Here is a 26,444-nt window from a genome sequence, read left to right on the forward strand (position 1 = left end):
CTGCCTGAACCCGGCGTCAGTCAGACCCAGACTTAGATTAGGACTCTGTTGCGCACCAAAATTGGCGACTAACAAATGTATCAGAATAGTAAGTGTAGTTAGCATCCGGTATTGGTTGTTTGTTAGCTTGCAGTGGCTGACGCAGCTGAGATGACAGTGTGTTTTCGCTCTCTGTACTGTACCAATCGGCCTGCGTTTCTATTCCGGCATTTGCATATTAGAGGCTGTTTGGCTTTTGAAATCGGTGACGTACGAAATCTAGCTTGCGTTTAAATCCCAGATTTAAGGGAAGTGCACAGAGATCTCCCCCTCAGGAGAGGAATGTGAAAACACCTCCCTTGTGACAGACTTTGCACAGATACAAGTCAGTATATTCAAGGTCAGGCATTTTAGGGGACATAAACATAAGAAAAACACATTTTTGAGCGGAGGGAATCTTTAAGAATGTTAATTGTCAAAGACAATAAAAGTGTTATTTTCATAATAATAAAATTGTAGTTTAGACACACCTAGACACTATGTAATTGAAACCATATGCAAAGAACTATATGTATGAGTGAAACAATTTGAATGCTGTTGTCATTCTATTTAAATATGCATGACACAAAATCTCATTCCATACATAACAGAACAGAACAATCACATTTACATTTATACAAACCTTCTTTGTACCCAATTACTTAAAGAATGCAAGTCTTATTTCACCACAGGAAGCCAAAAATCGCATTGCCACAATTTCTTCTGAGGTTGACATAGAACAAAAACACAGACGTGTTTCCTAGAAGCCAATTTCTGTGGATAACGTACAGTATAGGACGGTATTAACCTAATGTTTGTCATGTCACGTTTTTGGAAATGTCTCAAACACTAAGAATTCAACACTGATTTGTCTCAACATAGTTCTATACAGTGAAACATAGTATGCAGTCCCTGTAGGGTTAAAATAGTGTAGATTTAGTTTATGTCATAATGACAATATCCCTATAAAACACTGGACTGTGAAGGGCTAACATAAACTGAGGGCTATGTGTGCAGGCTGAAAAATGAGGCTGCGTGACAGTCTGGTGATAACACACAAGTTCAATCTGTCAAGACAATCAGCATGTAGACCTTGGGAGAAGAATGTGCGACTGTGTGCGACCGATTCATTGGACACGATCACCTGCGAGTGAAGCCGCTCATAATTCTTCCCACCTGAAATAAGGAGTTCAAACTAATGTCAGGCTGCTCTGATGTCATGCCTGCCTCGGGTTGGGTTTCACAATAATCTCAGGCTCTTGGAGAGATGCCATCGAGTCCAGCTTCCGCACCCAAGCTTTCTCCAATTAAATTGCAAGGAAAGAATAACATGTGAAACACTCGATCCCTGCTCGTTTATAGAAATGAAGGTGGTGCATGCAGCATTTGCAATCAGTCATTTCTAAAATATCAGTCATCTCTAATATGAGGTGTACATATACAGCACTACTGGGGCCGAGGCCGAGTTTGCTGAGGGGAAAAGTATCTTTTTTCCCTATTATAATTTCCCAAATCACATTCTTCTGCAAAATAGCATGATGATTTGGCATTTCAAAAACAACTGGATAAAAGAGTGGGGGAAAGCGAAATAAAGAGAGAACAGCATAGGCAGCCACAAGGATCAATAGACTCATCGAGTCTCTATTTTCTCCACAAGAAATGACGGCAATACTTATTCTGAGCCTCCTCACCTCCCCTCCATTCTCATGGCAACTGTGCACTCTGGACAAACACTCTACATGCAATCTCTTTTCTTCACTCCTCACCGTCTGCCCTGCATCACCGCATCCACTTTTGTTTTTCTATTCTGTCCCTCAGTCATTTCTCTTTAACATCAGACCTGTGCAAGATAAATACCCGACACCTGCCAAGAAAAGATATAGTATAGAGAAAGAATCTGCAATGTTCATATGGAGTAGGAGATCTGGACTGAATTCAGCCTCATTATGGTTATATTTTCCAATGTGTGATGGGTTTCATATGGGGCGTTCTTCTCACCAGCAAAGGACTGGAGAAAAAAGCTGGGAATATACATCCCAGGTGTGAAAAATATTTCCTCTGCGGAAATAATGTAAGTACAATTGCGGAGTCTATTTAAAAACAGGACAGCTCTTAATCCCAGAGATCAGCAAAGGGCAGGACATCATTGGTCAATCCATTTTTGCTCCAATTTGCTCACAGCGTGGCACTATCAGACCCCAAACCAAACCTTATTAAATCGAAATATGGAAACTTGGGGAACTTCCAAAACTTCCAACTTCTCTCCCTCCCCCTTGCCTAAGTGTGAAGACAAAACAGAGGACCATAGAGAGAAGGGTGCATGAAGAACGGCAGCAGATCCTTGGGAATGAGAGCAAAAGAAGGGAGAGTAACCCTTTGATGAGTAAGACTTTTTTTGTTAAGCGAGGGGGCTTAACTTTAAAATATTCTGGGTGGCAGTGAATGGGGGATTGACCAATGGCCCTGATCTCAGCCACACACTGGGGCACTGGGGTTAATGGTGGATAAAGATTAGAAAAAAAAAGGGGGTTGCTTTGCCTGATCTCCATCCACCCCCACACTCCACCCCGCAGTTTTCACCTTCTCCAGCAATCCCAAATCAGCTAGACAATGGAGGCTGGCAATGGGGAATGACCCAAGTCCCTTTGATTTCTGCCTCTACCCCCTCGACTGCTCTGAGTGCCCAGGGTAAAGATCCGTGGAGGTTCCCCCTGTTTGCCCGCTCACAGGGACGACAGTTAGCAGGCTCAGAGAAACCATTTGAGGATTGGAAGTGGAATGACAAGAGGTCTCTGATCTATGACAAGAAATCAATTTCAAACTGGAAATGTGAGCAGAGGGCTATTCAGTCCGAACTGCGGCTTCTTTAAAGCAGTCAAAGATATATTTAATTGCTGTAGATTTTTATATATGTCCACACTGGAAGTACGGCTTGCAGTGTTGGGGCAATTACACTTTTTTTGCAATGATTAGAAGGACTTTTTTAGGCCAGCAGATATGCAGTAAGAGTTCATCTTTGAAGATTTAACTGAATACTACACAAATTAAGAACTAATATTTAAATCTCTTTTAGGCTGAAAAGGAAATCTAGACTCTGCTTTACTCTGAAAAGATAGGACTCTTGGGGAGGTGGACTTGGTTCTGCAGCCAAGCCACCCAGCATCTTCGCTCCTGCCAGTACGCTTTAATCAAATCTGTCTCAAAAGGTGCTTCTTCACGAGAAGTGCACTTTGATAAATAGATTTCATACCTTAGGTTGGGGGTAGAATAGGGCAGTGGTGGCCTAAAGGTTAGAGACGTGAGCTTGTGACCGGGAGGTCGTCGGTTCAATCCCCAGACCGACAGGATAAAATCTGGGTGGGGAAAGTGAAAGAACAGCGCTTGTCCCTCCCTCATTACCTCCACTGAGGTGCCCTTGAGCAAGGCACTTAACCCCAGCAGATCAGACTGTGGTTGTATTGGGCAGCTTCCAGGTATGAATGTGTAACTGTGTGAATGTGATCAGGGCGTTCCTGCAAAAGAGAGGCTGCCTCTCAGTGAACCTTCCCTGAATAAATAAATTAAAAAAAATAAACCTATGGCCTGATTTAAAGCAAATGGACAGCTTTAAACCAAAAAGCACATTATACTTTTATTTTGTATATTTAGACAGAAGTATTAAAATATTTTATATTGTAATAATTGATTGTTGAGGGACAGCACAAGGAACATACCTGTAGCAAATTATTCCATTCAAACATTGACAAGCTTGCACAAAACACACACACACTGACATACTTTCAAAACTAACAATTAAAAGTTTTATTGTGTTTCTTTTCACCATCCCTACCTGAAAGTGTTTGGAAATGTGTGTGTGTGCACTCGTGCGGCACGGATGCATGAGTATATACAAGAGATCTAATCAATAGAATGGCCACATTAGTCATGATGGAGATATAATTGGTGATTCCCATTACGTGACCTGAGATTCCTCACACTCATTTGTGGACTGACCTGGTGACAAACACCATCTTGTATCATTAGCTTGGAAAATGAAGCTATCGTTGACCATGACCAAGTTTTGCAGAACTACAATAACACAGGATCAATCAAAGAGTTTTTAATATTAGCTGATTAACAGATAATATTTGATATCACCCATATATTTCACTAATTTCACTCGTGTATTATTTAATGCTCAGCTAAAACAACATTGTGCTTGAGAAATGCATACAAATATCTGTCTTGGCATTTGAAATTAGTTACTACGGGAAATGTACACAAATCACCCATATCCCAACAACATTTTAAATGATGGTCGGTATAGGTACACTTTTCTCATACCTGGCTGTGCTATTTTGTCATTTCAGCACCCAGGATTGTGTTACTCTGAAGCCAAACCTCACTAACAGGTATGACGGATGTGGCTCATTACAGTGGACACATCTATCTGGGGAAAAACACAATGCCAGGCATGCAAGGACAGTAAAAACTGCTATCACTTACCACTTTGGACTTTACAGTGTGTGTCGTCTGCTTTTTTCTACGGGCGCAGAGTGTGCATATTTCATCCTAAAAAGAAAAGAGGGGAAAATAGATGTTCGGACTAACAAATATGAGCAGTACATTGAACAAAGTTGTATCTCTGCCTTCCTGTTTCTGTATAGCCAGTATAGAGTACATACCAGGTACACTAACATCAGGTTAGAGCTAATATAACCCTGTTCAGTTAAATTGGTTCTGCTCGGCTACAAATCTCAATCAAGACACCAACAAAGTAAATAAAAATGAAAAAAAATACTGATGTCCAAGCTTGCCCACATTTGTCGGCCATAATGCATATCATAACTTCTAAGCTAGAGTAGATTGGAAATCCTTGGGGTGTGAAAACCAAACAGGCACAACTGAAAGGTTGCCCAGTGGAGGGGGAATTCTATCAAGGTGGACAAGATGAAGATTTGTTACATTTGAAGAGGGGGGTGGGGCCCCCTTGACCTCCAATAGCCACTACAATCACCCAAACACAGTAGGGCTAACAATACTGTAACACCACAACCAATAGACACAGTTGGGGTCTTGATACAAAAAAAAAAAAGTTTAGTTTTATTAAAACAAAAAAGGACATGCCTTAGAAGAGTTTTATTCTGAAAGAAGAATGATCTTGAGAATACACTGTAGATTACTGTTCATTCATTTTAACACCAATCCTTGAAAATACATTGTTAATGCTACTCTAATCTTTATCAAGGTTAAGGATTCTTTGACAGGTGGAAATGAATGGACCATGTTCAAATACTCACCCTAAGGGAGAGAACTTGCGGTTGTTGTCCGTCACAGGAGTGGAAGGAGTCCAGTGATGTCAGCTATCTGAGTTAAGACAAAACAGCAAAGTATAACATTAGTCCAAAAGCTATTCATGAAATGCTGATCTTTTTCATGTTTCCTAGGTACATTCAGTGCTGGTGTGGACATGTGTGGGCTAGATGGTGTCTTGCATAACTCTTGTCTGTACAGCTTGTAGGTGAAAGCAATAAACTTTGGAACAACAAAGTGCACCTGGATTTTGCAGTGAAGCATGAGAGCTTATACTGTATGTGTGCATGTGTGTGTGCGCACAAACAGGCAACTTACAGTACCCCACCCTCACACACACACACACACACACACACACACACACACACACACACACACACACACACCCCTTCACTCTCTCAAGTTAAAAAGGTGCAGTGCCTGGAAGGCTCGAGCTCTTAACGCCAAGTAAATCACACTATTAAAGTGACACGATTGATTTCTCATGTAGGTCCATTTAGCTGTCTACATCTAAGTCCACATGTTATGCATCGCTATAATTTAGAGACCATTAGTATTGATGATTTTTTGTCTTAATCATACAACTGCAGCAGGAGTGTACAATACCACAACTGCAGCAAAAGATTGCTCTGGACATGTTTACTGCACAAACCCCACTTTTAGAGAATTAGGCAAAACATTTTGAATTCTCCTCATTGAAGAGCGTTGTGGGGGCAAATTTCTGCTGCCGGGGGCATGAGGGGCATGAAATGGCCTGGACGTTCCTCTCCAAGATTCCCCCTCCCCCCCATTCCCTTTATTCTCCCAGAATTCCAATGACCCCTACAGGCAACCAACGACTGCTGAATCCTAAGGAATGTGCTCTCTGAACTGTACAGAAAGCCCTCAGCTCAAAGAGCACAGCTGAAAAAAAAACATGCCAACTGCTTTAATTTTTCACTGTTTTGAATTTGTGAAAAATGTTGCACAGATTGCTGTGCAACATTTACTCAGAAGGAGGTAAGAGGGTTCGAGGTGGGGGTGGGCACCAGCCACTGCATTTTATGTTGAAAAGGTTTTACAATTTTAGGATCATATAAAATCCCAGTTCATTTGAGCCTTTGAGAAATCTAGTTCTATGTACAGTATATAAAGTAATAAGATGGAAAAAAGTGAGATCTGCAAAAAGCCTAGCTGCACAGGACAACTAAAGTGGTCAACCTGACAGTGAAGTAAAGAAAACAGTTTTAAATGTAATTTAGATATAAAAAATGTTTTCAAGTTAACGCCCCTTTACTTAAAATGATTTGCTGCTAAGTAGACTTCACTATCACAACACCTCTGGGCTGTGCAGATGTCATATTTTATTCACTGGAAAAGCATTAGGAATGCTATTAGTCTGTATGACCTCCAATTCGTGGGGATTTACAAATACCACACATATCTTTATGCCAAATACAAAACCATTGGTAAATTCTATCAACTTATAAATATGGCAAATGCATTCAAGTATTTATGAAGGCCTAATAATGCTATAGGCTGATATTTACATAAAGCACTCGTGCACTAAGTCAAGATAAACTATTTAAGACCCGGACCACAAATACTTCCACACTGCAGAAAAAGGAGGGTCCTGCGATGAAAGAGGACATTATGCTAACAAGTCAGATTACTGTACACAATAACTTTATCTTAAAAGTAAATACCATCTTCGGTGTTGAAAAAGGGGGGGGGGTTACGGGAGCATTATGGAAAGTCACTGGCAATATTTCTTTGGGGACCAAATGCTCCTTATCAGTGTTAGTCGAGCAATTCAGGCCCGCCCGAAGAAAGATGAGTCTTCAAGCTCATTCTATTCATGGTCAGACGTGTAATTACCCTCCGCTCACAGTCTAGACGTAACCGCTTTCACAGTATTTAAGACCCCCTATGCAACGCGCGGACACCAGCTCCTACCACCAAGCCCTGCACGTTAAATCTGTGGGCAGATAAATTAGTGAAGAATGCAATAAAATAGACACAATGAGAGGAACTTTATCCTCCCCGCTGCTAAATGAGATTTCTTTGAAATGCAGATCAGTGGCTCTAGATTAGTGAATTTTAGCTGCTGTCAACATCATAACAAAATACAAATGCGATTGTTCGCTGGTGCCTTATCTCCTTGCTTCCATCTGTTGGCTGGTTATTTACTCCCCCCTGATTTACTATGCAGATCTAAATAAGTCGCATCAAAAGGAGGGCTTACAGCACAATGCCTTCTTAAGCTTCTACATCAAGGTATTTGAAAAACCGGTAGTCACATGAAAAGGCTGCCCATCAAAGGCACATCTCTAATGAACTCTCCCGTATCAGAGGGGGCTTGTGGGGCCTGGCTTTAATGCCGTCTGTGTGGTGAGAGAGGAGCAGAACTACAAATCAGACCCACCAAGCCATGGTAGAGAAGGGAGGAGGAAGATAGAGAGGGGGAGAAAAGACAGGAGAGGGAGGAAGATAAAGGCCTAAATTATCAGATGAGATTAACTCAGCACCGGTACTAGTCCTAGGTCTTTCCATCCATCCATTTAAGTCTTTGGTCTAGGCTGAGGAAGATACTCAGGAAAAAGACAACAATAGCACTAGATTAGAACAAGTAACAATGGATTAGACTGGACAACTAGAAAAGAAGACCAAACAGAGCAAATGTAATGTAATTTTAAACTTTAGGCAACCACTTCACAAAGTCAATCTAAATGCAGTGTCCTTAGGGCTTTTCATACAACTGGACTGCAGGCAAATCAAAGAATATTAATCAATATCTGTAAAAAAAAAATTAAAAAAAAGAAAAGAAAAGAAGAGAAACCAGTCCAGTTCTCAGAGGAAGACTCTTGGACTGACTGTCAAAAACAGGAAAGAAAAGCATACTCTGCTGTCCCCCCTTCTCATTCTCCCCAGTTCTGCAAACAGCTTTGGTAATCTCGAACAGAGCTTTTGCATTACGCTCCTGCAATAACCTTTAATTTCATGGTGTATTTGTTGCATTCAGAGCACAGGGCGGATTACAACCGACAATCTTCAGACTTATACAGCGCAAATAAACTGCATGGAGAGATCATGATCTGTACCCCCCACCCACCCACTGCCACCATCCTGCTTTGTAGCTGTGTGCCTGTATGAAGGGGAGACCCCCACCAACAAGCATGCAGTTTACCAGTGAACAATTAGCCCCAGAGCAAGAGTAGGCCCGGCACCGGCACATGTGGTTAAGAGGCGAGCGCTGCGGGAGAGCGCCAGATGATGAAGGGATGAGAATGGGAGGAGGAGGAGGGAAAGAGAAGAGGACAGTGAAGGGGGGGGGGGAGGCGTGTTGCGTGTGCCAGACACGCGTATGCCAGTTTTTGGCTACTGGGCATGTCTTTCGACATTCACTTCCAGCTAGTGAAGACAAAGACAGATAATGGGGGCCCTTCTTCAATTCCAAGACAACTTTGAGTCAGAAATTTAGGAACCAATCCAGATTGAGATGTTATGTGAAGGCATCCGCTGGCTGAGTTGCTTTCCTAAAAGAAACCCAACATCTCGTCCCTCCCCTCATTCCGCCTCGAGCATCTTTCTGCTGTGTAGCCTGCCAATTGGGCCCAGTGCCAGTCGCATTTGCAACCACAAGGGACCCTTGTCTTTTTGCCTTGCCTAATGAAATGACAAAACAACAGATTTGCATATGCAGAAACAGGTGTTGTAACAGGTTAGACTCCTCTTGACCCAAGCCGTGTTAAAGAGAGAAAATGCAAAGAGAAAAAAAAGAAAAGAAATACATGCATGAAAAAAAAACCTAAAAAAAGACAACTTTATGACCAACAGCTGCCCGGAGGTATTTAGGCTCTAATGGGCACTCAAGTCTGCACCATCTGCCCTGCTGCTTGCCAGAAGTGACAATCTAAATTAAAAACCACTCATCAAATATCATAAAAATAAACCATTGTTTTGCTGCCTCCATATGTTGTGGCCATTTTATTTCGTTCTCAGAGAGTAGCAATGGAGGCTGAGCTTCGAGGCCTATAGCTGTGATCCAGGGAAAATCCAGAGAGCCGCACAGTAGCCTGTAATTACCCTCCCACCGATCCGCTGTCTTCAGACCAGAGCCCTGCGTCATCCTACACATTATCCAAGTCCATCCTCTCCACATTACAGAGTAGAAAACCTAACAGCGCCAATGTGGTGAAAACACGGTCATTGTTTAGAGTAGGATTAGGGGTTGCCATCCAAGAGCACAATCTGGGGTGTTCAGATGGTGAAAGGAGATTAAATCACTAAATTATACTTGCTTGTCACTAGATAACTGCTATTATGTTCTATGCAACTGTGTATTAACCATGCCAGAAACAAACATTGTGTTGGAGCGCGTGTTGCCGTGAAACAACGCACACTAACAGCGATGCATCTCTGAAAATGTCAAAAGACTCTCCTCCACGCTTTTGACCAAATTGTGTCCTGGCCCAAAGGGCTCGACTGGAAACATTCCTTTTGTCCTTTACTGAAAGACACAGCTACTGTACAACACCCCTGCCCGCCAAACCCACTCAACCCCCCACTTCCATTTTTCCTACTGTTTTTATTTAGATGAGGGAGACAGAAGGAACAAACCTGAGACAGTCGTGACCCTGCGCGAGTGTTGTAACTTGGTCTAGAGCTACGCCGGCAGAAGGCAGCACCATATGCCCTCAGCCTCGAGCTGGATGCTCTTTCTGCAGCCTAATGTGCCTGTCAAAAACTGTTACTGTCACAAATCTCCCCCCCCCATGTTTTTTTTTCCCTCTCACAATAATGAAATAAACATTTTCTCTTTTCTTTCTGGGTAAAGAGGAAAGGTCCTTGGAGAGGCAAAGATAATAACACACTAACTGTTAAGTATTAATGTATCTGTATCCTGATCAGAAACACAAATAGTCTATGGCTAAAGCTCAGCTATCTTAGTCATGCATACATTAAAAAACTAATCCATTTTTTTTCCCAGATCATTACCCTCTGGTTGTCATACATTAGGTTGGAACTCACCCAAAGAAGTGTAACTTTGTTTTTCCTCATTTTACTTGTATTGTAAAATGTGCAGCATACAGTATCTATCACACCTACCACTAACAATAAAATGATGTTGAGTTAGCTACCACTGTTGAGTTGGCCTACGGTGCTGTCTCACATGAGGTTTGACTGTTTACGAGTGACAGGCTGAAGGCTGAATGCATTCTCAGCAACAGCGACCTTGCCTTTTACCATGAGTGACCCTCTATCTTTAATTCAGGGCAAGACCCCCAAAACCAACACATTTCTTCACACCAGGACACTGTCCATCTGACCGTGACTTGAATAAGAGCTGCCATGCCTTCACACCACACTGACCAGCAAGTAAACATGCAATTGTTAACTCAACAAGGAACAAGGAAAAACTGAGGGCAGTTAAAAAAAAAAAAAAAAAACTAGCAAAAGTCTGTGGCTGTTGCTGGTGTACTGTGATTCAAATAAGTTTATTGGACACACAGACTGACAAGTCAGTTAGTGTTGCAGGCCAAGCTTATGGCAGCTTGGAGTGTCAGCTCAACAGGAGACTATTAAATTACAAGGTCACCGTCAAGACTATGGTGCTAAGAGGTAAACTCTAAACCTTATGAAAAGGCATAAATTATAATACATAGCTTTAAAGAAATATTGTGTAAGCAAACCAAAAGTTTGTTTTAGAACTTAACATGCATGTCCTTTTTTTCCATTTCAGAATCCGACACACTGTGAGGTTATACACACCAGCCAAAAGCTACACTTTTTGTGGCTTTACAATCCTTGGAGGGAGGTATGATGACGTAAGATATGATATTTGCAAAACAATCTTTGCGAGATATTTTGACACTTGATTGTTTTGGTCTAAGTAAATATGTAACCGCAGTCTTTTTGAACTTGGCCAAGCAAACATGAAACCCATGAAAGTAAACTCAAACAAATTCTACATGTGACTATGAACTGAGATGAAACAAATGGCTAGTCACAGCCTCTTTCGTCAGATAGTTCCTATCTCACCCTTGCGTGGGCAGCCTGCAATCTCTTTTCTAATCCTCATCCCCTGACCCCACCCTGCACAGCTTTCTCCGGCCAAAGAATCACAACGTTTCTCCCTCACAACAGTGTCGAGTCAGGCTTAAGAAGTGACCCAGAGCGTAACTAAAAAAGTCTGAGCTGTCTCAAGACTCTTAGTAACTGTGGCACACAAAACATCATTACTGTGATGTGGATAATTACAGTGCAAAAGGGTGGCCTCTTAAGCATGTAACACACTCTTTTATCTTAAGAAGTCAATCTCTCCCAAGCTGACAGCTTGCAGTATATGATCCTGGTAAACAAATACTTTTGCGCAGCACAAAAGTGCCATTAAAGGCCAAAACTGTCAACACAAATTCCATTCTTACAGGAGAGGGGGGAGGGAACCAAAGTGGGAGGGAGGGGGGAGAAGGAGAGGAGGGAAAAAAAAGGACTTGATCACTTCTGGTTGCTTTAACTTGCATGGAGGTTGTCATGGAAACATTTCTATGAAGTTAACCGGGATAAAACCTGAGCTTTTGCCATTTAATTGCCTTTAAGCTGAGTAGCAGGACCAAGTTAGCTATATATCTATGAAAGCACACTGTGTACATGGATGAGCTCAGTGAGATGGTTAGAAAAATGAAGCTGGTGCACCACTCCCTTTAAATTTTTCGTACCCATTTTCCCCCCCAAATTCAGCAACACCTCAAGGGTTGAGCGAGCAGTCTGTTTCATTACAGAGGTGTTGGGGGATGGGTGCGATTCAAAAGCTAATCTTAAAGTGTTTCATTGCCTAAGAAGTACTCTGACTCAAAACAGTATTGATGCGATCTGTGCAGAAAATCCACTTTCTGGACATTGGATGTGATTCTAAATCTGCCAGTTTACATGTTGCCTGTATTGTCAGTCTGAGCAGCTCCTGCATTCACATTAAATGCGCACAAAGTTTTCATAGGACTCTCAGAATTCAAAAACAAATTACAAAGCATTTCCTACATCAGCTCAGCTGGAAGCAACAATTTCTGTATCTAAGATAAAACCATGCATCAACCAGTGTTCATTGAGCTAAAAGCTGAATCTTAATATTGATAAATGATTAAAACGTATGACAGGGTATACACATTAATCCTGTGGAGGACATTCGTTTTCCTATTACCATAATGTAGAGCACGACCGCACGACCGCCCGATGATAAATGCAGCAATCAAAAAATGGACGCAGAGTGGGGAGAGTCGGGGTAATAAGTGCACTGCTCCCAACAACGGTCAGTGTTGGAGGGAGACTAATGGCAAGTCTCTCTCAATCTCTCCCACTGACTTGGGAGAAAAAAATGCATCCTGTTTTACAAAATCAAGTGGCCTTACTTAGTGCACACACCGCCCCGACAACAAGTAAACAAGAGAGTAGGGACTGATTTAAACATGCTTTAAGAAATGATTACAGGGGCACTTCAACAAAGGGCTTGATTGTGCACCGTCAATGACATATTTCACAAGTGGGCATTTATTGCCGCCTGGCCTTTGAAGAGTGAGAGCTGCTGAGTGAGAGGGGAACTGGCCCACACCTGCATAACTGAGGAGGGAACACCTGTGCACCCTGCAGCTCGAACAAGGAGGGTCGATGCAGCTAATCCAGGGGTGAAAGCTGATCAGAGGACAGGCCCGAAGAGTTCAGCAGCTCCCACTACCTCGTTAGTCTCTCTTTAACCAAAAAAAAAAAAAAAAGGTTACATGTATTGATTTTTGGGCCACAGTGATTTGCAAGAGAACAGTGGTAGACACAGAGAGTGAAATAGAGGAACTCAGCAGAAGCTTTTATGAGCTTTTACTGTTTCGCTTAATTACAATTTTAGATCAGTCATCATGAATTCTGATATGCTACCAGCATCCCTGTTTGTTTCTGGACAAAAAAAGATGGAAGATAAAAATGGAGCAAGCAAGCACGGTAAGGTGTTGACTGCTGATAATCATAGCTATTGATCATGCTTGATAAAGCATTGATAATTATAAACAACTACAGCCTATGCTCTGAATCTAACTGCATTTCATTTTTAGTGTTTGAACTAAAGAAACTGTGACAATGGTATTTTAAAAACATGGAGGACTCATTAAAAAAAATGCTTTTAAATCTATATGCAACCCTTATGTCACACATGGAAATACCATGGCTACAACACCAAAGGAATTTTAACAACTGCAGTAATCCTTGCCTATTTGATAAGTAAGAAAAGTAAGATGTCATGTCGATTTAACATATACATATAACAAGTTGTATTTAACATCATTTATTCACCGTTTACATATGTTTGTAGTAATTAGTGCAATTTAGCAATAACCAATACATTACAGCAAACACTAAACAGACAGTAAAATAGCTTTTTATGACATTTAATGGAGATATAATCTGACATTAGATGTTGTTAAAGACGCGTTTAGATCAAATAAAACTAACAGGGCAGTTATTATAATATTGCCGAATTCAGCACATTTCTGAACAGATTACCTTTTAAAATAAGTCTTTAGATATGTCATTTATCACTTGGTGCTCAATAAAAAATCGTTTATGGGCTACAATTTGCAAGCCGCATTTATAAATTGAATTAGGCTAAAGGTTAAAAAGAAAATGCAGATAGGAAACAGTAAGTGGGCTTTTCAAAAGTCAGTGTGCAACGTTCATAGCAGGCAAAGCTTGGACAGTGCTGTCTGAAGGTCCAACATGAAAAAGCCGAACTCAAATATAGGTGAAATATGTTAACAGCTGCTCGCTAATTAAAAAGCACGACAAAAAGTCCACGCGCAGCGAGTAAATAATAATGTTGCAAGTCAAGTTGCAAAGCGCTAGATAACACAGAACAAACTTGTGGCCGGCGGTCCACTTCCTAATTCAAAAAGTCAAAGAGTGCGGAGAGAAATAGGCTAACCACAAGAAGACAAACTTACCACAAAAAAATGGCAGGTATATTCTCCTCGCGGTAAAGTGTAAGGGACACACCAGGTGAGAAGTCGTCGTCCTCTATGTTTGCAGAGATCTTCACACGTGACTGTACAAGTTCACCATAACGCAGAGAAAATGAACAACAAGCTGCAGAGTAAATAAAAAGCTCAATATTCCTCCGCTGGGCACCGCTGTCGGAGACACACACACACTCTCTCCTGCTGTCTCCCGTCAACGCCGCTGTTATTACTAATGCAACAGAGGGAAAAGCAGTACACTGAGTCCTGTTTGAATGACGCGCAATGCGAGGAAGACGCGGCTTGTTTTTTTTCGTTACGATTCAAACACACATCAAGCTGTATCGCAGCAAGCAAGTATATTTGGGACTAGAAACCCCCCCAGGGGAGGCACTTGCTTGTGCGCGGAGGTGTGTTGTTATTTTTGGGCGTACTGCGACCCCGTGTGACGTCAGGGCCACCTGCTAAGTAAACACAAAGTCATTTTAAAAGTTTGTTTCTCCTTTTTCAAACGTTTCACGGTCTGGCTGCCTATTTCTCTAAGCGGCCGCTTTTATCAGAGGGTCGAGAGTAGAGTGTTATGGAAGCTTCTAGTAGGATAGGATAATGCATCGTTGTTGGCGAGTGAACCGGTAACCTTCCAGTAACGGGACGGTCCTTACAACCAAAAGATAAGTTACTGTAGCCTATCTGAGAAACGTGTGTTCATATGAATGAGACCACCAAGAAGTCGTTTTAATGCAAAGACATCCGCAAGTGGGAACTACATGAAAAAAAATAATCACTATATAAATATTACCGTAGTGTTCCTGCAATTTCTTTCAACAAGAACTTTGACTTTTTCTGTGGTATCCTTCTCCATGACCGACATCAAACGACATTGTTTTCCTTTCTAATCTAACATATTTTCTTTTATAGGAAGTTGTGTTGTGTTTTCCCAGTCATATTTGTTTAGTAAACTACGTCGCTCACATATGCTATTAAGACTATTATAATAATGCAAAAAAAATAAATAAAAGAATATATGTAATCAATCAGTAGGCTACATCGATGCAAAATGAAGATAAAATATGAGATTGTGTAAACCAGGAAACAGCATGGACAGCTTCAGTATCCTTCAAGTCCGGATTTAAACTGTACGTTCAGCCTCACTAATGGCATTTTTGGCTACACATTTTAAACCATCCTTCACTTTTAAATACATTTTAGATACACCTTATTAGCTGAATCAGTTTGCAGAGGGGAAAAAAAAGACTTAATGATCGTCTGGAAGTGATACAGTAAAACGATGGGTAATCAATAACGGTAAATATCTTACAAATTGTTGTTATTACATGCAATTAGGCCTACGTATTTTAATGTAAGTTTAGACTAACTATACATCATTCTAAATGTTATCTAATAAAATCACTGCTAAATAATTACTTTATTAACCTGCAAAAAGAATATGTAGGCTCGATGCACTGTTTGAATGTCTTATCCATTCTTGTCATACCTTCACAAGGTAATTTAGTCTATTAATGCATTTAATAGTAGATCCGAAGCCAGTCAGCAGTAGTTAAAAGGCTTTGCTTGATTCTGTCTCGTCTTTCTTTTCTTTTCCAATCCGCTGAGACGTTCACGGTCAAGAAATGAATGACCAGATTATCATCAACTGAAAAATAGAAAGGGTTGGGGGGGCAACTTTTTAAAAATGTAAGAAACGCGAGAAGTGTATCTTGTCTTATTCTCTCTACTGTCAACATTTAAAATGCTCTATTTCATGTTTTTTATATTATGACTGACTTATTGTGAGAAATAGGATTTGTGCATGGATAAGATTTGTTTTGTTTTAAATGAAAAAACAGCATGCTGCCGGTGTGTTTAACTCAGTGTGCCAGTGTGAATTTAAATTGCGTCAATTAAGAGTTTTTTTTTAATGAATAAAACATAAAATACTCGACATCTCCTTATTAGTTATTATTGTTCATATTAATATAATAGGGTAATCCTAAAACTATTTTCCCACATTGGTGTACAGGCACGGAATATGATGCACCGTTGCCATCCAAAATATCCTAAAATTGGCCTAGATTAAAAATAAAAAAAAGTCAGTGAAATTTTGATGTAATTAAAAAAAAACAGTAGGCTATTGTTGTAGTTGAAAATACGGGACAGGCATGTCGCATTGCAATGCCTAAAGTGCAATAAGTTGGTCTATTGGATATTTGTGTTGGTTTGTGTTACAGATCCTAATTGCCATTAAAAAAAAATCCATCAAATAAAAAGTAGGAGGAAACAGCATCTGGGAAGTGATGAGGATGGGAAGGGAAAACAAGTATAATGGAATTGTGGTGGTATGCTCCCACCTACTGGTCAATTCTAATAGTCTGTCCAAGTTATCACATGATAAAATGGACTATAAATAACACAGAACTTTTCTTTTTTCCCTTTCAATTTAGATTGAATGTTTTTATTTTCTCTAACACTATCTGCACACTTGAAACTCATTATCACAAAATACGTGAAAACTGAAAAATGCAACATCATTTGTCTGAGGTACATGTATTTTACTCTGATCACATAGTGCCATCTGCTGTACATTAGACACACACGTCCTGTTAAAATGCAAAGGGTCGACAAAATAGCAGGTGCAAACCCCTTTTTGTTAATACTATTAAAGACTTGATTCAGCTTTTTGATAATTTTTTTTGATGAGCAGTTTGTTGTGTAAGTTGTTCCTGATATTTTGACCGATTCCTTCCTAAATGTCAACACTTAAAGAGAGAATAACTAAAGCACATGTTGGGGGAATGGTAGCTTCGGAGTGCTTTTTGGATTCATTGTTACATTGTTAAGGTATGCATTTGATGTTTAAAGTATTTAAAATGTAAAATCTTTGAATTTAACTAATATATATCATTTTTAACACCCGTTCATATATCTATGCCTTTACAAAAGTTGCAAATGAGAATTTCTGATACTATTTAAAGACCAAAACTGCAATTAAAAGTAAAAAAGAGAACCTCTTTGGCTTCAAAACGTAGAACAATGGGTCCTTTGAGGACAAAAACCCGCTCACCTACCTGTGAAGGATTGTATAACCAGCACTAAAGTCTATTTACAAGATAAACTGGATTTTGGGGTATAGTTACACCGCATATCTAGAATTAGCTGGATTTCCTATCCGAGACAGTGGCACACACAAACTCCATTCACTATTAAGAACAGAATAATCTTCAGTCTTCTGTTCTAAGATGCAGTGAACCTAAAGAATGAAGGCTGCTTCCAATGGCAATGATACAAGAGGATCTGTAGATAACTCAACCCATATGTCAATACTCGCTTAACTAAAAGTCCTTTCAAGCACAGCATCAGCAATAATAATAATTTAAGACGTTATTGATCTCAACAGGGAAATTATTGTTATTATTCTGTTTTGCAGTGTGCACATGGACATCATCAGCTCCAGAGCATTTCCCCTGCAGCAGGTACGGTGACATTGTCCTACGGACACTTTACTTCCTGCCAACACCAGTTAAAGTCTACTCAACTTGCTGCACAACATTATGTAAAACCTCCAAAACAGTGTGACTAATAGTTTACATTGTAAACTCAATAACTGAATAGTTTCTTAGATAAAGATATTCTCTCATGTGTGTAACTGATTATATGTGACAAATTAGAGCATTTTAATGTACAGTCACTTGAATTGTCAAAGCGCTATACTAGCGGCTCCATGATGCTGAATTTAGGCAGGGCGGTATTTTTGAGCTAAATGCTAGTATCGGCATGCTAACATGCTCACCATGACAATGGTGACATGCTGATGTTTACCATGTTCACCATCTTAGTTTAGCATATTCTAAACTCTGACCTGATGATGGTGCTAGATGAAAAGTTAAGGGATCACCAAAGTTACGACAATTCATTCAGACATCAATAAAAGGTACAAATGTAATGGCAATGCAATCAATAGTTGTTGAGATATGTCAGTCTGGAGCACAGTGAAGAAGCAAGTGCATTTTATTCAACATCCAGTTAAAGCAAATGAAAGCAAAAACAATATTGTTCAAGCCAATGAATATTGTTAGCAAGTGGTAATTCAGTTTCCATTTCTGCAACTCCTGAGAGAAGTATCTCCATCTGGCATAAAGCTGTCCGGCAGCTGTGTGTTTACATGCACAGATCTCATGGTAATAAAATGATATACTGTAATACTGGTAATGGCATCCCTGTTCTCATCTGGCCACAATGACCAGAATACACTGTATCATACTATTACACTCAGATCAAAATTCCCATCTCAGCCAAATCATCATTGTGTTTTGTATAATGCCACAAGGATATTGAAGTTTAAATACAGAGGGTAGTTTGGATATTGGAATAATTCCACATTGGAAGGAGCAAAATATAGACACCCACTCAATATACTTCAAACATGGACCTGCTTGTATATTAGTTTTGCTTTAAAGTGCTTTATAAAAGCTATATTTCCCGTTATTTATTTTGTAACTAGCAAACATATTGTGTGAGGATAACTGCAAGGATAACTGGCCTGGCCTGGCCTGGTCTAGTTATATGTGTCCTATTAATAGGCCTGGCTCAGCTGTAACCAAACTCCATCTGTCAAGTCACGTCCTTTCCCTGCTCTCCCTTCTACAGTTTCACTGTAGCCAGGCTAGGGGCACTCTGGTCTGTGCCACCATCCAAGCCAGACAGACGGCAGGACGGGCAGACAGCTGCCTCTCAGACCACCGCACATAATGGAGGGTCTGAACATCCAGCCCTTGGAAGAAGACAGCATTGTTATGGAGGAGGAAAGTGAAAACAATAGGGAGCAGGAAGAGGGAGAAATGGAGGCCTCATCTCCCATGGGTTCCACCACAGACGAGGAAACAGAGGAGGACTCCGAACCAGAGCCCCCACAGGTCATTCGGAGGAAGGTGTCATTCGCCGATGCATTTGGCCTCAACCTTGTGTCGGTTAAGGAGTTTGACGATGCTGAAGTAACAGAGGTAGAAGCCAGCCAGTCCCCTGAGAATGAGGCAACACACCCCTTGGAGGAGTACTACATGTCCTGTCTGTTTATAGTCCCCTCATCCCCAGAGGAGCTGGAACAGAGGCTACAAGCACAGATGGTTGAGCTCGAAAGCATCGAGCTCCTCCCGGGAACCACCACACTCCGTGGCACCATCAGGGTGGTCAACCTCTGCTTCAGTAAGTCTGTCTACGTCCGGATGAGCCTGGATCGCTGGACGAGCTACTTTGACCTGTTGGCGGAGTATGTGCCTGGATCCAGTGATAGGAAAACAGACAGGTTTACCTTTAAGTATACTCTGGTACCACCCTCTGAGAGAGAGGAGCTCAGAGTAGAGGTTTGTCTACGTTATGAAACTTCAGTCGGCACCTTTTGGGCTAATAACAAGGAAATGAACTACGTGCTGTTCTGCTACCAGAAAGGACATGTAAAGGAGCATGGGCCTCTAGTGCAAGAGGAGAGTAGCAGCTACAGGAGCAAGAGGAGCTGTCTCAAAGCCAAGCGGTGAGAGAACCTAATGCAGAATTTTGTTTTTTTAAACATGCCACTGCCGAAGGAAGTCACATCACACTTGGGAAAAAGAAGTAAAGCTATTTACAAGTTCTTGCTGCGACTGCGACTGCCTGGCACAAATCAACCAGAAACAAAAAAAAAAGGTCCCAAATAACTAATTTGCTGTGGTAGGAATTTTGCCATGGTGTGGGTGTCTATTTAAACTGTGCTGCTCCTCTCATTAGTCAACTGTATGTTTACAGTAAGCCGTTATGTAACTTTTCAGTAATGGATGTTTGGACTGTAGAACACATATTGCCCATTTAAGGTCAGATGTCTGTCCAGGTTTCCATGACGTCTCACCATGGCACAGGAAGCCAGATATGCTGACTTTATCCTCTTTGACTCCAATTCACATATTGCTTCTAGTTTCTGCTTCAGGAACAAACACTACTCATGTATTTATACATATTCTGGACTGACTTGCCGCAGTATAAAAAGATATGGAGATGTGATAATACAGCAGACAAACGCATTACAACATTAAAAACATTTAAATTGTCTCAGTTTCAAAAGGCTGCTGGCACAGATATATGATGTCTACATGGAACTAAGGATCACAGCTATTTTGTGTACACCTCTTACTGTGTATCATAATCATAGCAGGTACAGTACAGGTGAGATGAAGAAAAACAACAGAATAACAAGGTAATGAGGATGTCTGATGAAATACACAGACTAGGCGAAAGCTCTGACCACCTCTTTATTGCTTTTCACAAAACATAAGACATAAAAATGAGATACTGTAGATAAAGGGGAACTAGACAAATTCAACACTGAGCCTTGATACATTAGGAGACAAGGTGGTTAATGGAAAGAGGGTGTCAATGAGGGTGGCTCTTTTAATTTGAAAAGCTGGAATGGTTTGACCATCCCACATATCACAACTCTGTTCAGAGTAAACAGAATTCAAATAATTGTTGAAACAAATTCTGCATTTTAGAATGAAGCCCCTCAAAATACAGCAGAATATAAAAAGCTGAGAAAGAAACACTGAAACATAATGTGATTTAATAGTTGTAAAACATATGGGAGCTTATGTAATGTTATTCTTACTTCATTTTGAACCACAGGAGGGCAAGAGTAGAGGAAAAGACCATGGAGACCAGGGACACATCACCAGCTGCTGCAGGTGTGTACACTTAATGTTTTTATGTAAGTGTGCATGTATACATATACATAATTGTCAAGCAAATTTTGACCCTTGTGGTTGTCCTTTTTTTTTGCAGAAGCTGAGGCCACACATGAAGCAGAGGAGGCTAACAGAAAGGACAGCACCGCTATACAATCACTACTCTACCACGAAGAACACAAACCCTTGGTGAGGTTCATTTATCATCTTTTGGAGGAACAGACTCTTCTTGAAGTCTGGGAAAAAAATGAAACACCAACACCACCCAGAAGTAAATACTGCTTGCAACAAAACAACTCACGATCAATGCTGGTCTCTAGCTGCAGATATAAACTGTAAATACAAAGTGAGAAAGTACGTGTGTTGTTTCTGCAAAGATACGATGCCTGAGCCAACAATGCATGTCATACTGCACTGTGTTCAGTGGGCCCCAGAAGGATATGGAAAGTCAGCTAACCTGACACTTGAGAGCATGTCTGAAATGTGCAAACCATTAATAATAAATGCAACCTGCTTGTAAAGGTGCAGTAAAGCTGAGGATGTAAACAAAAATAGGCTTATGTGCTGAGGATTCAGCAGTGTTGCAATATATTGCATCATCACAGTAATGTTACATATCAAAGAATACTAAATGAATGGGCCATTGCATTCCTTTTTGTCAGCAAGCCAGTATTTGGAAAGTAGCTGATGATCTTAAAGACCAACAAAACTGGTAGCCTCTGGTTATAGTTCAAGTAGTTCAAGCATTAACACTTGGCTTGATCTTTGGCTTTTTTGACAGGTGGATAGCATAAAAAGCAGACACAGAGCAGAACGTTTGGCACGTGTGAAGGACTTCCTCTCCGAAAGGAGGCAGCAAGTACCAAAGGCTTATTCACATGACTCAGCCAATGGCCAGAAAGTTTCTCAGCCTTTGCCAACTCCGTGGGGTGACTCTTCCAGCTTTTCCCATAAATGCCAAAAGAAACAAGCCAACGAGAGTCCACAGGTGCTCACCTACCACCAGATTCCTCTGCTTACACTGGACTGGAACAATGACAGAGCCCATCAGTTGTGGGCTGCTGATATGCATGACGTCTGGCCTGGAACAGCTAAAAAGACCTTGTCAAAAGCGTCAGAGGAACATATAGAAGATTCACCTTCTGTCAATGATATGTGGGAGACCTTTCGTAACGGTACAGATGATACCACCGATAAAGAAACCTCGGTGTGCGATGTATGGCAGGCATTTCTTAATGGGCCGAGCTGTACGGACCATTCTGGTGTTCCAGAGTCAGAGTGGCTGCAGACAGCAGCATCTGTGTCTCCCTCAAATGATAAAGAGCCCAATGCCCAATATGCAGCAAGCAGTGAAGAGTATGAAATTCAGGTGGGCACGGATACACCCACCACCTTACATGCACACACCTCAGCTGTATGTCAGCCACTGTCAGCCACTAGCAAAATATCATTGGCTAATGTTACCTTGAACGTCGAAAACCACCAGCCAGCAGAGGCGTGTGTCAGCAGCCCAAGAAATGACACAGCGACACAAGATGCATCCCAAAGGTCACAGACAAACTCTGTAACAGACACTCCGCAGGAATTTTGCCTCAAGAGGGCAACAGCTGTGTCCGAGGGCTCTGTTGACAGTTCAACTGAGTGTCACAAGCATGCGATCTGGGAGCAGGAAAGTGAAGGAATAATAGGAAGAGCAGAAGGAATAGGAAGCGATGAGCCCTTCACATCACACACAGCTGACTTAGTAACAAGCTCAGGGGAGTCACAGACAACAGACATGACAGCAATGCCAGAGTCTCAGAATGCCACCGCTGTTGATAGCATCTCACAGGGAGCAAGGCCGGATCAGGGTCTTTCTTCCAGCAGGAAAGGGGAGGTTACAGGTACCGCACACAATGTGACGGATGACACGCTGGCATTTGGGGGGACAATCAGAAAGGGGACAAAGGATGTGGAGAGGTTTGTCTTTTCCACATCCAGACAAGGGGTGGAGGAAGGGATCATGAATGAATGTACAGAAAACAAAGTATCTACAGATGAGGAGATATTTAGGCCACACAAAACAGAAGAGTGTGAAATCTCCCAGTGGTGTGCAGATGAAAAGAAACATGAGGAATCCAGGCTGAAGCAAAACCGTGAAAATCCATTACAGGAGGATGAGAGCAATGAAAATGAAATAAGACTTGCACAGACAAATGCAAATGAATCCAATCCAAGCCAAATGTCTGAGGAAAATGTCAAGCAAAGCCAAATAATTCCAAGTGAATTCAAATTGGATGAATCAGAGAGCGAATTTGTTGCATCAAATAACAAAAACTTGGAAGTATTCAAAAAGACAGAGGTGGAACCTTCCTATTGTACGACAAGCGACAATGAAACAAAGAGACCAACTGGTGCAGAAGTGGGAACTGTTCAGGTATTAAACGAGGAACATAATGACAAAGCTTTACAACGCAATTCATCATGGCAGAGGAGAAACACAGCAATAATTTCCAAAGTACTTAATAAACAGTCAAGGCCAATCAAAGCAGGAGAAGAGGTGCGCATTCAGAAAGAGGAGGATGACTCAACACTGACACAAATACAGGAAAATGTACTGAACTCTGAAATAGGTCAACATGCATTAGTCTCAAATATGACTGAGGAAGGAAAAAGCTTGAGTTGTGATAGAATAATTGAGGAGCAACAGGAAATAAACCCAGCAGCACAGATAAGACACAACGTGGAATCAAGGGAAATGAAAAAGGTCTTCCAAGTTGGCCAATATACATGCAGGCCTTTTCCAACAGATAAATGCAACAACAAAAACCCCATGGAGGTGGTAGAAATGAGATGGCCCCATTCACGGGATGATATGAAGGGTCAGAAAGAGGACGTAGGCCCTAAAATAAGCCCAGAAGTAGTTACGGCGAAGAAGAACTTTGCAAAGAAAGACACTTCAACAGAACTTCAACACCAACCTGAGACATTAGAAAGAACAGAGGAAGGTATGAGTCAGAGAGACAAAGATGAGAGGGTGAGTATTGGAAAGCTGAAAATAGAAGTGCTGGGGGAGTTGATGGGTAATGTGGAGAACCCTCAGTGGGAGAGGAGGAACGCACCAGCTGAATTGAAAGGACAAGAGTTGTCAGCAGAAGTTGAGTGCTCTCCACACGTTGAATATAAAAAAATGTCAGAGGGAACAAAAGGCCCCATTACAGCAGAAGATACTGCAGCACTTGAAGTGATACAGTCGGGATTGGAGGAGATGTTCATAGAAAGATTTGGAGAAGATTTGGTCAGGGGGATTTGGGAAGAAGTGTTCGGTCAGAAAGAACGGGCCTCTAATAGAGACACAGATATTGTTGATGGAATGGAGGGCAAGCTGGCAGATGTACCTGATATTACACAAGATTGCCATCCTCTTTTTGAGAAAGACTTCAATGATGCTTTTGATTCAGGCATATTTTCCTTGACAGAACTACCAACAGATCAAAATCTAAGTCTCGGTCAAGGCCTAGAGCAAACCGTAGCCACTAGGAGCAAGGAATACTCCCCAAAGGAGAGTCAGTCACTCACCACAGCAGAAGAAACTCACTTCCTCTCAGAATCACAGACAGATTTAAATTCAAGTGTTCATCTCGGCCAAGATCTCACCCCCATTTTGGCTGCTCAGTCGTGGACTGAATCAGCCCAAAGCTCTCCAAAGGATCAGGAAGACTTCACTCAAATAAAAGAAAGATCAGTCACCCTTCAGGAGACTGGTAGACAAATAGAAGACTGTATAGTCGCCCACAGGGAGAGTTTTAGTCGATCAGTCCACCCATCTCACAAACATCTGAGTTCGTACTCTGACAAATTAAAAGAGTCCGATAGTGTTGTATGGGGGAGTGTGTTATACACTCTCAGTCACATCACCAGACTTCTAATTGTTGGATTCTTCTTCATTGTTTTCCTGTATGATTTCCCAGCATTCTTTGCTCTCTACGTATTTTCATTGTGCTGGTGGTTTTACAAGTGGAAGAGACATCGAGTGGCGACAAACAAGGGGATGGTGGGATAGGCCGAGAGTGCTGTGGGTAGCATTTTTAAACATCAGTACATCACTGTTAAATTAATTGTAATGCCTTCATTATCTTTATACTGTTTATTCAGACTGGTGAGACCATTGTGAGGATGATTTGAGGCTACAAGAACAGGTGCGATAAAACAAAATGCTACACATATCACTTGTAGTGTGTGTTTGGCCGTGTGTTTTTATATTTAGCTGTTTCTAACTTATTGTTTAGTTTAGTGCAGTGGTTCCCAACTTTTTTCCACCTGTGACCCCTTCAAACAAAGCAGTGTCTACTTGTGACCCCTTGTCACTTGTTGCAAGTCTACCGGTTATAACCAGTTCAGCCAAAGAGTGTTTTCGTTAGTGAATTTCGATACAGTAGAAATGTGTTTTTTCCACTTTATTCCTCTCCTGTTATGTCTTGTGGCCCTTTACATTTTTCTTGCGACCCCTTGTGGTGGTCCTTAACCCAGAATTGGGAACCACTGATTTAGTGAATAAGAAGAGGTTCTGTTTTTGTTCATCAAATCAACAAACAAATCTATCTTTTAAAATAATCTTGAAAATAATTTGAGCAATTCAACATTAGAATTTAAATAAAGTACTAGATTTTTTATGGGAAAGCACCTGTTGTTGAATGTGTTGATTGAGTGTAAACAATTATGTGTATGTGTGCATATTTGCAGTGTTTACGGGCCCAATACCACTTTACAATGCACCAAACGTGAACAAAGTGTGTATGTGTTTGATGCTTGTAGACAAAGGATGTCTGTAACAGTGGGGCATTGGAGATTTGAAACATTTCTCTTTCCTTGCTTTTCTTCAATAAAAGAGAAACAACTTTTAACTTTTTTTTTCATCTTTTCCAGTATACATCTTTTGTTAAAAATGTTATTTTGTACTTTTTTTAGATTCAATATTTTAAATGTTATTATACCAGCAGGGAAAGGTTGGAAACAATTTGTAAATTCTTTTCATGATACTTAATAGGAAATAACTGGATTCAGATCAAAATATTAATCAATGAATGCAGAGAAAGTAACTAGGTCTATTTACACACAATATCTACCTACATTAACACATATTCTTTTATCATTATACTCAACTTTTATTTATTACACAGGACCATTTTTAGTCCTTTCACAAGATTCTACTGTTGTTAAGGGTCTAATTTCAGATACGGTCAAATTTAATTTATTAAATTGCCTACTTATAATGTATTTGACATGCAAAAAGTATATTATCCATTTTATTCTTTAGCTTTTGCTTTTAACATCTTACAATTTTTTATTTTACTCCTTTTTAGAGCACTTGAAAAATGCCCCAATGTTATTATTACCCTTTAAAAATAACTTTATCTATAAGTCTATAAACAACTTGTTCTGGATATAACTGTACAGCTAGCTAGACTATCTGTCCAAT

At 40.8% G+C, this 26,444-nt stretch overlaps 2 protein-coding genes across 14 annotated transcripts in view; one reads left to right on the plus strand and one right to left on the minus strand.

The window, feature by feature from the left end:
- foxp2 (forkhead box P2) overlaps positions 1–14,613 on the minus strand; it is a 105,397-nt gene extending 90,784 nt beyond the window's left edge. For 3 of the 9 annotated variants that reach the window (XM_039791335.1, XM_039791334.1, XM_039791332.1), the window contains exons 1-3: positions 14,271–14,611; positions 5,298–5,364; positions 4,504–4,569 (exon numbers count right to left, since the gene is read on the minus strand). The gene's annotated coding sequence lies outside the window, so the exon portion shown is untranslated. Of the gene's footprint in view, positions 1–4,503; positions 4,570–5,297; positions 5,365–12,895; positions 13,032–14,270 lie in introns of all 9 variants that reach the window. The other 6 variants (XM_039791336.1, XM_039791333.1, XM_039791329.1 and 3 more) reach the window with 5 other exon arrangements.
- On the plus strand, positions 13,103–25,869 carry ppp1r3aa (protein phosphatase 1, regulatory subunit 3Aa). Of its 5 annotated transcripts, none has more exons than XM_039791323.1 (6): positions 13,103–13,275; positions 17,707–17,752; positions 18,927–19,806; positions 20,928–20,986; positions 21,084–21,175; positions 21,768–25,869. In XM_039791323.1, exons 3-6 carry the CDS (start codon positions 19,028–19,030, stop codon positions 25,026–25,028), a joined length of 4,191 nt encoding a protein of 1,396 aa, XP_039647257.1. In that variant the 5' UTR covers positions 13,103–13,275; positions 17,707–17,752; positions 18,927–19,027; the 3' UTR covers positions 25,029–25,869. The 5 variants fall into 5 exon arrangements, with proteins under 5 accessions (XP_039647257.1, XP_039647259.1, XP_039647260.1 ...); XM_039791324.1 differs by lacking the exon at positions 13,103–13,275 and adding an exon at positions 14,845–15,587; XM_039791325.1 differs by lacking the exon at positions 18,927–19,806.
- Positions 25,870–26,444: the final 575 nt, after the last annotated feature.

Source organism: Perca fluviatilis, chromosome 23, assembly GCF_010015445.1.
Source record: "Perca fluviatilis chromosome 23, GENO_Pfluv_1.0, whole genome shotgun sequence".
Lineage (NCBI taxonomy): Eukaryota > Metazoa > Chordata > Actinopteri > Perciformes > Percidae > Perca > Perca fluviatilis.

What these genes read in the sequence shown, in the direction of transcription:
- ppp1r3aa (XM_039791323.1), top strand. Translation starts at nt 19,028, where the DNA reads ATGGAGGGTCTGAACATCCAGCCCTTGGAAGAAGACAGCATTGTTATG. An exon ending in AGCTGTCTCAAAGCCAAGCG is followed by an intron (nt 19,807 to 20,927) that starts GTGAGAGAACCT and finishes TTTGAACCACAG; the next exon opens with GAGGGCAAGAGTAGAGGAAA. An exon ending in ACGAAGAACACAAACCCTTG is followed by an intron (nt 21,176 to 21,767) that starts GTGAGGTTCATT and finishes CTTTTTTGACAG; the next exon opens with GTGGATAGCATAAAAAGCAG.